A 13,781-nucleotide genomic window follows, 5' to 3' on the forward strand; every position below is an offset into this window, starting at 1 on the left:
CTCCCCCGACGGCGGGGCCGCCCGGGCCTTCTCCAAGAGGACGCTGAGCTGGAGGCTGCTGGGCGAGGCCCTGAGCAGCCAACTGTCCGCGGCCGAGCAGCGGCGCATCGTGGCGCTGGCCTTCAGGATGTGGAGCGAGGTGACGCCGCTGAATTTCCGCGAGGACCTGGCCGCCCCCGGGGCCGCGGTCGACATCAAGCTGGGCTTTGGGAGAGGTAAGAGCGCCCCGGGCTCCTGGCCTTCCCGCCCCAGCCCCTTGGGGACCCCGGCGCACCTACCCCCGTCTCGGTCACCTGCAGAATAGGGGGCTAAGCCCTCCCGGCCTGTCCCAGGCGCACCTGTCAGCAGGCAGAAGCCTCCGGTCAGCGTCGTCTTGTCAGAATCATGGTCCCCCGCAGAGAACCCGGTGTGGCCTATGGGGGCACCACGGTCGGCCCTGAGCGCAGGCTGCTGCCCGGGCTGCTCCTCAACGTCCCACTCGGCTCCCTGCCTGTGCCTCCAGCTTCCCTAGGGAGCAGCAGCGGGGGCCTCGGGACAGGGCGGGGTCAGGCACAGGTGCCACCACCTCCCCCGTACAAATGGACAAATGCGGGACAAAACACCGTGGACATCTAGCAACAGAAGTGTTTTTAAGGGGCAGACCCAGCAGAAGAGGTGACCACTGCCACCTGGAATTGGGTGCTGGCGTCCCCAGGAATCAGGTCTTGGTCTAGACTCAAGGATGGCTGGGATCTGGGATGCCCAGAGAAAGGCACCCAGAATGGAGAGTGGATGAGGGCGTGGAAGTGGTCAGAGACAAGCAGCAAGCAGACAAGCCGCTTTTCAGCTCCATCGGTGACCCGGGGGTGCTCAGGGCTGTCTTCTGGTCTCACTGGGTTAATGTCCCAGGGTGAGAAGTACAGGGACACGGTTGGCTGAAAAAGACAAATTTTAAGGGACCCGGCTTCCAGTATTTCATGACCTCCGCAGAGGCGAGGATCCGGCCCTGATCTTGCCCGGGTGAGGCCTTTTTGCCGCCTTCCCAGCCCCGCTCCGCTCTGCTCCCAGGTTTTGGTGCCTGCTGGTCTCTGACTGTCTCTGACAGTAAACACAGTTTATAAACAAACCGTCTCCTACCCTCTTCACATTGAGGACTTAATCCAGGAGCTGTCGCTCTGTCTGCCTCTGCTGCCGGTTCCTGGAGGCTGGGGACCCCCAAGGTGTGGAGTCTGTATGTGGGGCACTCATCGTGCACCGGGACCTTCTCCCCCTCGCCAGGCCGGCACCTGGGCTGTCCGCGGGCCTTCGATGGGAGCGGGCAGGAGTTTGCACACGCCTGGCGCCTAGGTGACATTCACTTTGACGACGACGAACACTTCACGCCTCCCACCAGTGACATGGGCATCAGCCTTCTCAAGGTCAGTGGTCCTGAGCCGCTCGTGTTGATAAGACACCAGCAGTGCTCATGGGCCGACGTCCAAAAAGTCCAAGCTTTTCCATGTAGCATCCGCATCCTCTGAGGAGGTGAATCTGTGTCTGAGGACGGCTCCCCAGTTCCACTGGTGCTCCCCTCTTCACAAGCACTGCTCCTCTCGAAACAGGCCTGCGTCTGTTACGCAGGGATCCATCGCCCAGGCTTCACCTAGCGCCCATGGTGTGTGTCCCCTTCTAGGTGGCCGTCCATGAAATTGGCCATGTCCTGGGCTTGCCTCACACCTACAGGACGGGATCCATAATGCAACCAAATTACATTCCCCAGGAACCCGCCTTTGAGTTGAACTGGTCGGACAGGAAAGCAATTCAAAAGCTGTATGGTAAGACTGCTGGGGAGGGCATCCCTGAGCTGGCGGAGGACACTGTATTCCAGAGCACAGCAGGACCCCGCTCACTCCTCACCGGGAACCTGGGCCCAAGAGCGCAACATTGTACAACTCATGTCACCCAAGGGTAGCCGTCTTGTAGCTCCCTGATGCCACTGTCTCAGTTAAAAGTGGTTCTGCCCAGTCGACAGCCGGTCCTTCCTGTGTCCTGTCTTCCACATGCCACATGCATTTCCCAGGAGGACAGTGAACACGGTGTTTTTCTCAACACCAGCAGGCCCCCCCACCCGTGCTATGACACACACACTGGAAGCCCTGGGAGTTTACTGCAATCCCCAAAGACTGAGCTTACCCTGGCCAGGATGAGCACTAATCTCTATTTAAAATCGTTCAGGCCAAATGTTCTCGTGGTTGATTAAAGTGGTTAGTGATTTAACACCGAGGCCCAAGGGAATAAAGCTGTCCTCCTCTTTTCCATTTAGAGGTCCCTAGGCTGGGCACAGTGGTTCACGCCTGTAATCCCAGCACTTTGGGAGGCCAAGGTGGGCGGATCCTTGATGTCAAAAGTTCAAGACCAGCCTGGCCAACATGTTGAAACCCTGTCTCTACCATAAATACAAAACTTAGCCAGACGTGGTGGCACATGCCTGTAATCCCAGCTACTTGGGAGGCTGAAGCAGGAGAATTGCTTTAACTCATGAGGTGGAGGTTGCAGTGAGCCAAGATTGCACCACTGCACTCCAGCCTAGGTGACAGAGGGAGGCTCTGTCTTGAAAAAAAAAGTCCCTAACAGAGACCACCCCATTTCTGTTCTCACATCCCCCGTTCTCAGCACTGTGTGTCTTTGGAGACAACAACAGCCAGGACACACGGACTTGCCCCATTGGAAACCTTACTCTTACATGAGCCCAGAATCAAACTTCTTCCCGCTAATGAAGTCAAACTACCGTCAAGGCGTCAAGGGAGGCGTTCACTAGCTATATTTAGGGTGGTCAACCGTATATAACGGCATCCAAATTGAGATGCTTCTGAGAGGGGCCTGGGACACTGTGAAGAATGAAGCCACAATGTGCCTGTGAACCAGGACTGTAGCAGGCAGCTTGGCACCTCCAGCTCCCTCTGTTCACCACCTCAAGCTCTTTTTTTTTTTTTTTCAAGATAGGGTCTCACTGTATATTGCCCAGGCTGGAGTATAGTGGACTGATCTCAGCTCATTGCAGTCTCAACTTCTCAGGCTCAAGCAATCCTCCCACCTCAGCCTCCCAAATAGCCTGTGCCAAGGGACCACAGGCATGTGCCACCATACCTGGCTAATTTGTGTGTGTGTGTGTGTGTGTGTGTGTGTGTGTGTGTGTATATATATATATATATTTTTTTTTTTTTTTTTTTTTTTTTTTTTGTAGACACTGGGTTTCACCATGTTGCCCAGGCTGGTCTTGAACTCAAGCAATCCTCTTGCTTCGGTCTCCCAAGGTGCTGTGATTACAGGCATGTGCCACTGCACCTGGCCTCACTTCAGTCCATGGTGTCTTACTTTAAGGTGTTTTTATAGAAAGCCCCAGCTTTGCAACTGTCTTCATTCAAGTCACACATGAAAATATGTTTCTGTACCATGTGACAAGTGACTTTTTTTTTAAGGCTCCTGTGAGGGATCATTCGATACTGCATTTGACTGGATTCGCAAAGAAAGAAACCAATATGGAGAGGTGATGGTGAGATTTAGCACGTATTTCTTCCGCAACAGCTGGTACTGGCTTTATGAAAATCGAAACAACAGGACACGCTATGGGGACCCTATCAAAATCCTCACTGGCTGGCATGGAATCCCAACGTACAACATAGATGCCTTTGTTCACATCTGGACATGGAAAAGAGATGAACGTTATTTTTTTCGAGGTACAGATTCTTCATGGATGGTTCAATTTCTCTTATTAAATGAATGTACTCAGAAGGAATATCCTGAGCCACTAGCAAGGAATCTGTTGTAATGCTCTTGTCATTACTTGCTTAATTTTTATCTGCTCCATCAGCCTGGAAGCTCTGAGGGCACAAGGATTGGGTTCTATTCTTTTGTTTGTTTGTTTTTCTGAGACAGAGTTTCACTGTTACCCAGTCTGGAGTGTACAATCATGGCTCACTACAGCCTCGACCTCCTGGGCTCAAGTGCTGTTCCCACCTCAGCCTCCTGAGTAGCTGGGACCACAGGCACACACTACTACACTTGGCTTAATTAAAATAACTTTTTTTTTTTTGGTAGAGATGGAGTCTCACTATGTTGCCCAGGCTAGTCTTGAACTCCTGGCTTCAGGCCGTCTTCCCACCTTGGCCTCTCAAAGTGTTGGGATTACAGGTGTGAACCACTGCACCCAGCCCCTGATCTTTTTAAGAAGGCACTAAGTCACCGAATGAGTGAATGAACTCTACTAGGTACTAAGGTGGCTGCCAAAAAACTGGAAGAAAGGGCCCTGCCCTGCAGTTTTAATCTGGTTCTGGTGGGATGTCCCTTGGACATCTAGCAACAGAAGTGTTTTCAAGGGGCAGACCGAGCAGAAGAGGTGACCACTGCCACCTGGAATTGGGTGCTGGCGCCCCAGGAATCAGGTCTTGGCCTAGACTCAAGGATAGGTGAGATCTGGGATGCCCAGAAAAAGGCACCCGGAGTGGAGAGTGGATGAGGGCGTGGAAATGGTCAGAGACAAGCAGCAGAAGCAAAGCCATGGGGCTGGGAGTGAAAAGGCCACAGAGCTGTGAGACTGGGGTCCACCAAAGCTGGCGACAGACTTACCCGGGATGAGGTCAGGCTAGAAAGGCAGGTTGGCCCAACCACAGAGGGCCTCAAATGCCAGGGGTGGGGCTGGACTTCGCTGAGCAGGCCGTGAGCCATCAATGGCGACTGCTCAACAGGGAAGGTCAGTGTTTTGCTGGAAGACAGCAACTGATGTGGTGGAGCCTGGGGGGTCATGGGGAACACACAAAGAAAGGCAGGTCTGGGACTCTTGCTACCGCTGCTCCTTACTCACACCCGGTCTCATCCAGTACCCTGGGCCCGGTGCACGAGGCACGCTGCCTTTGCAAAACCAGACAGCACAGAGTCCGATCATAAACGTGATTTTGTGGTCACTGCTTTTTCCTTCCCCTTTCCTACCCAGAGACAAGCTGTATAGCCCCTCCGCCTGAATCCTGGTAACATAACCACAGGGCTTTCAATTGCTCAGAAAGACTTAACAAGGCAGGAGCCAAATGGAATGAACTTTATATGCACATTTTACCATAAGGATCCTGTATATAAATTTGGTCTGTTTTCCTTCATATCACACAAAGGAAGAATTAGGTCAGTTACATAAAGAAATTGCCTTACAGCTGACTTTTTTTAGTTCAGGTCTTTCAGAGTTGGAAGCACATCTCTCAGGGTTTTAAGATGCTCTGAACTAGAATTTATGTTGGCAACACTCAAAGAATCTTAATTACAGATGTAGGTCATCATAGGATAACTACTACAATACAGCTGTATTTTACTCTTGGAGCTTTAAAAACATCTTAATTTGTTATGAATATTTTGGATTAAAAGAAATTCCTGTTAGAGTGAACTGCATCTCTAACTGGACATACGTCACATTGTTCTTAACGGTGAACTTTTCCAAGTATATTAAATATTTGGTTGCTAAGGAACGTACCGCTTGGGGTGTTCTGTGAGCTGTGAACACCAGATTATCTGAGTGGATTTAGTCTATTCCGTTGGCAAGATACCAAATATTCAGGATTAGGAACTAACAAGAAGAGGCTAAAATAAACTCCTACTGATTTAGAGCATGAAATGAGTGTTTGAAACAAAATGGAGCCAAGTTCCATTTCATAGGACAGCGGGCAGCCTCTCCGGAGTGGAATCTGAGAGTCCTGGCTTGCATTCCTGGCTCAGCCGAGGCGGTCTGAATGTGGACAAGTCACTTCAGCTCTCCAGTGTCCTTATTTGTAAGGTGGGCGTGGTGGTGGGACTAGAGGACTCTCAGACACTCAAGGTATAATCCAATCATAAGGATCATGATTTCTTCAGTAACAAGAGGGCTTATATTGATTAGGATAGGAAAGTGATTCCAAGCCTTGGGCCACTAACATTAAAAGGAACATCTTTAGATTGTAAAGGAAGAAGGAAAAAACATTAAGATACTAAGGTAAAAAAGACAGGATTTTTGCTGTTTTGTTTTTGCTTTTGATGAGGGCCGGGAGGATGACATTCATGGGGCGGGGTTTCCTTTTGCTGTGAAAGGCAACCAACATTCCAACTGCAGCAATGACGGTCAAGAAAAACGCACTTCCTGGGTTAAATGTAGGAGTAATTCAAGACCTGGGAAATCGCGGAGTGGAGGCTTCACTCAGACGCCGAAAGCCCCGCTTTCTCCTAGAATCATGGCAACACACTGTACAGGATTGGCTGAGACCTAGATTGAAAACTGTCCTCTTTGTCACGTGATTTAATAGTACTAAACCATATGCACGTATTTTGTTTGGCTCTCAGGAAATCAATACTGGAGATACGACAGTGACAAGGATCAGGCCCTTACAGAAGATGAACAAGGAAAAAGCTATCCCAAATTGATTTCAGAAGGATTTCCTGGCATCCCAAGTCCCCTAGACACAGCCTTTTATGACCGAAGACAGAAGTTAATTTACTTCTTCAAGGAGTCCCTTGTAAGTAGAAGGCTCTTCAGCCTAGCAATGCTTCTGTCATCCCTAATAGAGATTGGTCAGATGATCAAGTTCGTATTTAAAAGCTGTACTTGGCCTGCCAGTGGCACATGCCTGTAATCCCAGCACTTTGGGAGGCCAAGGTGGGCAGATCGCTCAAGTCCAGGAGTTTGAGACCAGTCTGGACAACATGGTGAAACCCATGTTTCGGTCTCAACAAAAAATACAGAAATTATCCAGGTGTGGTGGCACGTGCCTGTGCTCCCAGCTGCCTAGGAGGCTGAGACGAGAGGATCACTTGAGCCTGGGATGTCGAGGCTGCAGTGAGCTGTGATTGCACCACTGCACTCCAGTCCATCTGAGCAAGAGTGAGACCGGGCCCAGAAAAAACCCAAAAAACTTGTACTCACTTCAGATCTAAATAGCGATGGCAGAGCATGATGGAAAATTAAGAAGTTCAAGTCTAAAGAATTTGGTACAAAGTCTTGTCTCATTGTTATAAATTAACCTAAAAATATTAATGATTTTCAGAAGAGTCAGTCTATCTTATTTGCTTTGCAGGTATTTGCATTTGATGTCAACAGAAATCGAGTACTTAATTCTTATCCAAGGAAGATTACTGAAGTTTTTCCAGCAATAATACCACAAAACCATCCTTTCAGAAATATAGATTCCGCTTATTACTCCTATGCATACAACTCCATTTTCTTTTTCAAAGGCAATGCATACTGGAAGGTAGTTAATGACAAGGACAAACAACAGAATTCCTGGCTTCCTGCTAATGGCTTATTTCCTAAGAAGTTTATTTCAGAGAAGTGGTTTGATGTTTGTGATGTCCATATCTCCACACTGAACATGTAATAAGAAAAAGTGGGAAATGGAGAGTCATAGGATTTCGCTAAGAGAAAAATTCTGATATTGTTTACAAAGAAAACCAGAGTTTCAGTAGCTAAAGCAAATATGGCACTGTAAGTTAAAACCCAATGGGAAAAGCCTTAGTTGAACTTTTAAAATACTTGATTTAAAAATCAATTGCTCAGGAAAAACAGAATTCATAACCTAGAAAGGTTAAAAAAAAAAAAACCCAAAAACTAAGCATCCAATGATCTTTGCCTGCTTTCTACTCTGTGGGGCTCCGCCCATCCCAACTGCTTGCCCACCTGATTAATGGGAGTTGGAAGGGCGGCCAGAGCCCTGGGTCAAGCTATGAAGGAAGGAGATGGCACGGAGATGATTTTCCTGAGGGATGTAATGGGAAAGTCATGGGATTCAAATGGATTGCCCTCCACAGGCCCTGTCAGAATGACATTTCTCTAAAGACAGTGTACAAAAGGTTTTCATGTTTATTTCTCTCTTGATCTTCACAGCTCTGTCAGTGTGGCAGGATGGATGCTACTGTACACATTTCCAGTCACATTAGCCAAAGTTCATCTGTTGTATCTGCCAAAAGTCACACCCAGTGGTAGCTCTGGGCCCGCATCTCCAAATCCCAGCCCAGGGCCCTCTGCACTTCCTCTTGTCACTGTGGTGGTCTCAGGCCCTGAAATGAGTTGCACCCTCTTGTTTGAAAACACAGGCCTGCAACCCAAATGGTCCAGAACAGAACAGCTTTGCTGGTTCACTATAATTCATTTAGTGTTCTCTCCTACCATTTTATATGACAGTTTACTTAGGTTCTAAAGACCAGACTACCAAAAGGAGACTCTTGAAGCTCGCTGGATAATTTTATTTTTCCAATATCAGTTATATCTAGGATAGGCAGTATATCCCTTCAACTTTTACATAATATGGCTATTAACTCTTAACCCAAACGAAAACCCAATGTCATTTGTAATGATGTGAACAAAATCTGAAATTAACTGAAATGGATTCAGTAGCCTCCATGATCACGCCACAGATACCAAATTCTTCTTCCAAAGGAATAGCAGAAACACAGGTACTTCAGAAAATTTTAAGTTAAAAACAGCAAATTACAAATATATTTTATAAGGATCTTTATTCCCCCCGTAGGAACTTTCACGTTATTGCTCTGACAAAGGAAGATAACTAGAATTTATTCTTGCTTAAGAACAAATTCTCCTGTTGACTGAAAGCTTGTTTCAGCCAAAGAGGGGACAGGAGGAAAGATCAGCACCTCTCAGGCCCCTGACCCCAGCTCAGTCCTGCCTGAGCAGGAACATGCTTTTGAATTCACTAACCCAAAAGATGGTATATCATCTTTGATCATAATCAACAGAAGTGTCTAGGTTTATCTAGCAGGGTGAAGACAGTTTTATTATGTGTGTACACTTGCTACAAGGGGAAACAGAATGACACTGGTCCTGAAATGAAACATTGCTGAATTTGTACAACTGCTTTACAATTCAGAATTCAGGCAAAACTTTAAATGTTTCAGGGATTAATTTTTGCAAACTGATACAAATCTGTTCCAAGAAAAATGTAAACTAAGTAAACAACAACTAAGTGGACAAATGGCAAGAGAGAATTCTGCTAAGCTATGATGGATGTTAACTCACTGTCAATGGGCTGGGTGTGATGGCTCACACCTGTAACCCCAGCACTTTCGGAGGCCGAGGCAGGTGGATCCCTTGAGCTCAGGAGTTTGAGACCAGCTTGGGCAACATAGCAAAATGCTGTCTCTACTAAAAATACAAAAATATTAGCCAGGCATGGTGGTGCACACCTGTAGTCACAGCTACTTGGGAGGCTGAGGTTGGAGGATCCCTTAAGCCTGGGAAGCAGAGGTTGCAGTGAGCCGAGATTGTGCCACTGCACTCCAGCCTGGGTGACAGTAAGACCCTGTCTCAAAACAAACGAAAAAATCTCAGCCAATGAAAACACCTGAAAATCTCTGTAAAAGAGAAAAAAGTCTCTTTTACATCATAGCTTTGTAAAAATTTGGCTTAAAACCAGTTATTCCAAACAATTTTCTAGTATAGTTGGAATTCCTTCAGAGGTCTGGCTGGTGTGGGAGGGGCTTCTGGCCACTGTGGAGGGCCTGCAGGCAGCTAGCGCAATCTCCAGCGCACCTGCCCCCAGGCCTAGGCAGCGCAATCTCCAGCGCACCTGCCCCCAGGCCTAGGCAGCGCAATCTCCAGCGCACCTGCCCCCAGGCCTAGGCAGCAGACCTACCACAATGGTGTCGTGCACAGGAGTCCAGACATTCACCTCACCTCGAAAGAGCCTGTTTTATCTGTTACACTGCCTTGAAATTGAAAGTATGAATTATGAACAAAAACAGCCTTGTGCACTGTAGCCATTACAAATAACAGGGGATGTTTGTGTGTAACTGGACAAGAGCCATGTAGCAGCAGCAATAAGTAAAAATATTCTAGGGAGAATTTAGTGGACAGCAGAATTTTACTTTTAATGTTTTGAGCTTTGCTTTGTAAAGTTTATTAATTTTAGACTGAGTTCAACTAAAAACTCAATGTGAAGAATGAAAACTGGAAAAATACAAAGACATTTTAAATAAATAGTTTATTTATTCAAAATAGTTTTCTTACCTTATTCACAGTTTCAAGTTTAAAATGAAAACAAGGGGTAGTACCTGCTCTTGATCGACTGTCATTTAAAGTGAAAAGTGAACCCTTTCAGAACATGCATTAAATACAGCAATTGCACAACAGCTAGTCTTTGAAAAATCCTGCACTGAAGCTTATGAAGAACACACCTTTTTCCTGGGCAATTTAAAAGGAAACACTGTAGATGCACAAGTCTCCTTAACCCACTTGAACCTGTAATGTCATTTGGATAAAAGTTCCCTTGACCAAAGTAACATTTTATCCAAAATAATCATATCTTAGACCATGTAGCTTGACATACTTTAAAAATAGGAAAGTGTAACTGCATCACAGCAAGTCTGTGAATATTGAGGTACTATGTACTTCTTAAAGAAACAAATAGTGGAAGCTTTAACTTTGATTCTGATGTTAGCACTTCAAGTGAAGAAGCCACAGAACTCAACCGTAATTTGTCTGTCACTTAAAATAACTCTGTGTTTCCACTGATATACCTATTTTAAATGGATATTTCCCTATTATTTAATGAAACAAAGCACCGAATGAACAGACCGGCTCCGAGTTGAAGGCACTGACAGCGTGTCTGGGACGCGGCTCTGTGCAGTCACTGAACGGCGCTGCTGCTCGCTCCACTGCCGGCCGCAAGCTGGCCCAGCAGGTGGACGATAACGTTGATTCTTTCCAGAAGAGTCGCAGTTTTATTTGCAGTTGCTCTCAAAAGCTGGGAGTAAATGTGCTTGTTGGTTTTGAGAACTGCATCATCTTCAATGTTATTGCTAGGGTTAAAAAAGACAGAGAGACAGGTAAGGGACCAGCAATGCCTACCGACAGTTCAGAGGTCCAGAAAACCAGACAGTGACAGCCCAACAGTCACTCTTCGCAGAGCAGCAGGTGTTCCTCTCCTGCCAGGTTCAGACCTGCCTCCTTCTGCCTACTGCTCATGGGCCTGTTTCTACACATTTATTTCAATACATCAATGAAATCCAGTATTCGTTCCTTTTATAAACATTTGAATGCCTATTACGTACTAGGAATTGCTCTTGACAGAGAACGAAACAGGCAAAAATAAGCCCCTGACTCATGGAACTTGCATTCTATTGAGGTAGGAGTTTGGGGGAGGGGAGCGGAGGCACTGGGGGAAACCACAGTAAACAAGAGAGTGACAGACGGGACAGCCATGAAGAAAACGCAGTGGAGCTGGGCGAGGGCACAGAAGGAGCTATGCGGTATTTCCTCTGTTCCTCAAGCTCGGCCTAAAGCGCCTTCCTGTGTCCCAAACACACATCTAAAGCCACTGTTGGACTGCCATCTCTAGAGCTAGAACTAGCTGGGGTTTAAACATGGATTCCTGAACTACAAGAACAGCTGCATCTCAGTTTACTCTAAAAATGTCAGTGCAATTCTGTGTGAAGACTGCCCCTCAGCTGAGGAGTACCCGACAGTACTCTACCTTAAAACTATTTCAGTTTACAGTTTGTCCTGAAAACATTTACCCCTTATGATGGATGGGTGATTTCTATTTTTGTTACTACTGGAAAAGACTAGTAATTACGTGGCAGTTCATATCTAGCATTTTTTTTTTTTTTCATGAGTCCAGGTGCAGACCCCTGGCTCACATAAACAGGTAACAGATAACAATTCCACAACTCTTCACAGTGTCCATGACCACATCTGGGCCTTACAATAATCCCATCCCCTCAGATCGGCAAGGACTAGCATTTTTAATTTACAGATGTAAAACCTAAGGCCCAGAAGGGTTCATAGTTTGGATTAAAGTCAAAATGTCATGTTTTCCAATTTCAAATGCTATGCTCTTTCACCTCTTCGGGGTACACATTTTCTCCCTTCACCCAAGGGCTTGCCTCAGGCCTGCCAGACAGCAGCCAGCAGTGCAGAGCTCCCTTCCCCAGGAATTCCCCTTTCTTTTATTCCTGGCTCCATTCCTCCTCCACAGGATCCCCATTGCTGCCTTTAGACATTTCTCCCCTCCAATTCCCACTTATTTTATCAGACAGATCTCTTCCTGCCTTCCCCCAACAACCACAGTACAGCAGAAGTGACTGTTGTAAATGCATCCGTCTGTAATCTGGGCCTAAGGTTGGCTGTATTTTAGTTATGCGGGGAGTTAACAGTCACGAAACCTTTGAGAACCTTATAGAAAGAAAATTTAAATGACTCTGACAGTAATCAAGGCATTAGCACTTAACAATTAGAAATGGCATTTGAAAGATGAATTATTCTTTGTGGACAATGACATCACACTGTCATTTTATTAATAGTTGGGTGCCTAAAGATAACTGATGGCTGCAGGGATCATAACCTTAAAATCTTTGGATTTGTCCTAACCATAACTCTGAATCTTAAGTCTTCATCTTCCAATTTCCACAAATCATGCCTTCCTTAATGCATTCTTATCAGCAGTTTCACTGACCTATGACCCCTATTCAGAAGGCTCCATCATCTCACAGGTTTTTTCTAAAGGGAACTAATTTACATTCTTTCATCTCCCTTTTTACTAATCTTAACCAAATATTAAATGTACACATCTAATGGGAACAACCCACGAATCTAAAGGATCTGTTCTTAGCACTGCAGCAGAGCTCCCTGAATCTTCAGAGATTACTTCTACTTTTTATGGTATTTCACTATATTAAACCCCAAAGCCACCAAAATGTCAAGAGGCCTGGATCTGTGAAAGCAATGAATATTAAAATACAGTAGAAGAGTAAATTCTAAATTCAAAAAGAAAAAAGAAAAAACCTTTGGCTTAACAAACTGCTACTGCTAGAATTTCTAGCAGATCAATGCCAATGCAGTTGTCATATGATGATGAAATGCCTGCATAACCTGAAAATGAAAACAAAAATTTTTTAAACAGGTAAATTAAATGCATCTTTCACTCTAATTCTATAGGAATCTAATAAGCTTAAGATTTTAGTTATTAAGCCTTGTTTATTTTTTTGCCAGAGGGAATGAAGTGGAAAAAGCAGTAGTCAAAAAATAAAACAAAAATTTATTTAACATGGCCTCTCATTATCTGTGGAGGATTGGTCCCAGGATCCTCCAGGAAACTAAAATCTGAGGAGGCTGAAGTACCTGATATAAGATGGTGTAGTATTTGCATTTTGGCTGTGTACATCTTCCTATATACTTTAAATCATCTCTAGATTAGTTATAATACCTAATACAATGTAAATGCCATATAAATAGTTGTTATATTGCTTTTAAATTTGTATTACGATTTATTTATTTAATATTTTCAATCTGTGGTTGGCTGAATCTGTGGATGCAGAATCCTTGGATACAGAGGGCTGACTGCATTTTCTCTTTTGGGTCTCATTCTGATTTCCCTCTATATTGCAAAAGAGAATGTTCATGTATTCACTGTGAAACAACTAAGCCTGTGGCAGGGGCTATTTTCCTCTTAACAATAAAATTATAGATGTTTTCATTTGCATATCAGTGAAAAATGAAATAAGTCATTGACTTAGTAATTAATATTTTTGTTTTGAAACTTGTCAAAGTGCTTATTTTATTAACACAGTATCACATTTAACAGTTTAATAAGGCCGGGCGCAGTGGCTCAAGCCTGTAATCCCAGCACTTTAGGAGGCCGAGACGGGCGGATCACGAGGTCAGGAGATCGAGACCATACTGGCTAACACGGTGAAACCTCGTCTCTACTAAAAATACAAAAACTAGCCGGGCGAGGTGGTGGGCGCCTGTAGTCCCAGCTACTCCAGAGGCTGAGGCAGGAGAATGGCGTAAACCCGGGAGG

The 13,781-nt window shown here is 45.6% G+C and overlaps 2 protein-coding genes across 3 annotated transcripts in view; one reads left to right on the forward strand and one right to left on the reverse strand.

The window, feature by feature from the left end:
• MMP21 (matrix metallopeptidase 21) overlaps nucleotides 1-7,552 on the forward strand; it is a 9,392-nt gene extending 1,840 nt beyond the window's left edge. The window contains exons 3-8 of the mRNA XM_011930298.1: nucleotides 1-215; nucleotides 1,258-1,397; nucleotides 1,652-1,793; nucleotides 3,438-3,695; nucleotides 6,313-6,485; nucleotides 7,044-7,552. Of these exons, the coding sequence (XP_011785688.1) occupies nucleotides 1-215; nucleotides 1,258-1,397; nucleotides 1,652-1,793; nucleotides 3,438-3,695; nucleotides 6,313-6,485; nucleotides 7,044-7,343 (1,228 nt within the window). The 3' untranslated portion in view covers nucleotides 7,344-7,552. The remainder of the gene's footprint in view (nucleotides 216-1,257; nucleotides 1,398-1,651; nucleotides 1,794-3,437; nucleotides 3,696-6,312; nucleotides 6,486-7,043) is intronic.
• A 2,391-nt stretch (nucleotides 7,553-9,943) lies between these two features.
• The window catches only part of EDRF1 (erythroid differentiation regulatory factor 1), a 45,977-nt gene continuing 42,139 nt past the window's right edge, over nucleotides 9,944-13,781 (reverse strand). For both annotated transcript variants that reach the window (XM_011930196.1, XM_011930195.1), the window contains one exon: nucleotides 9,944-10,779. In XM_011930196.1, coding sequence (XP_011785586.1) covers nucleotides 10,608-10,779 — 172 coding nt within the window. In that variant the 3' untranslated portion in view covers nucleotides 9,944-10,607. The remainder of the gene's footprint in view (nucleotides 10,780-13,781) is intronic.

The sequence above is a fragment of the Colobus angolensis genome, unplaced genomic scaffold (genome assembly GCF_000951035.1).
Source record: "Colobus angolensis palliatus isolate OR3802 unplaced genomic scaffold, Cang.pa_1.0 Scaffold85, whole genome shotgun sequence".
In the NCBI taxonomy this organism is placed as follows: Eukaryota; Metazoa; Chordata; class Mammalia; order Primates; family Cercopithecidae; genus Colobus; species Colobus angolensis.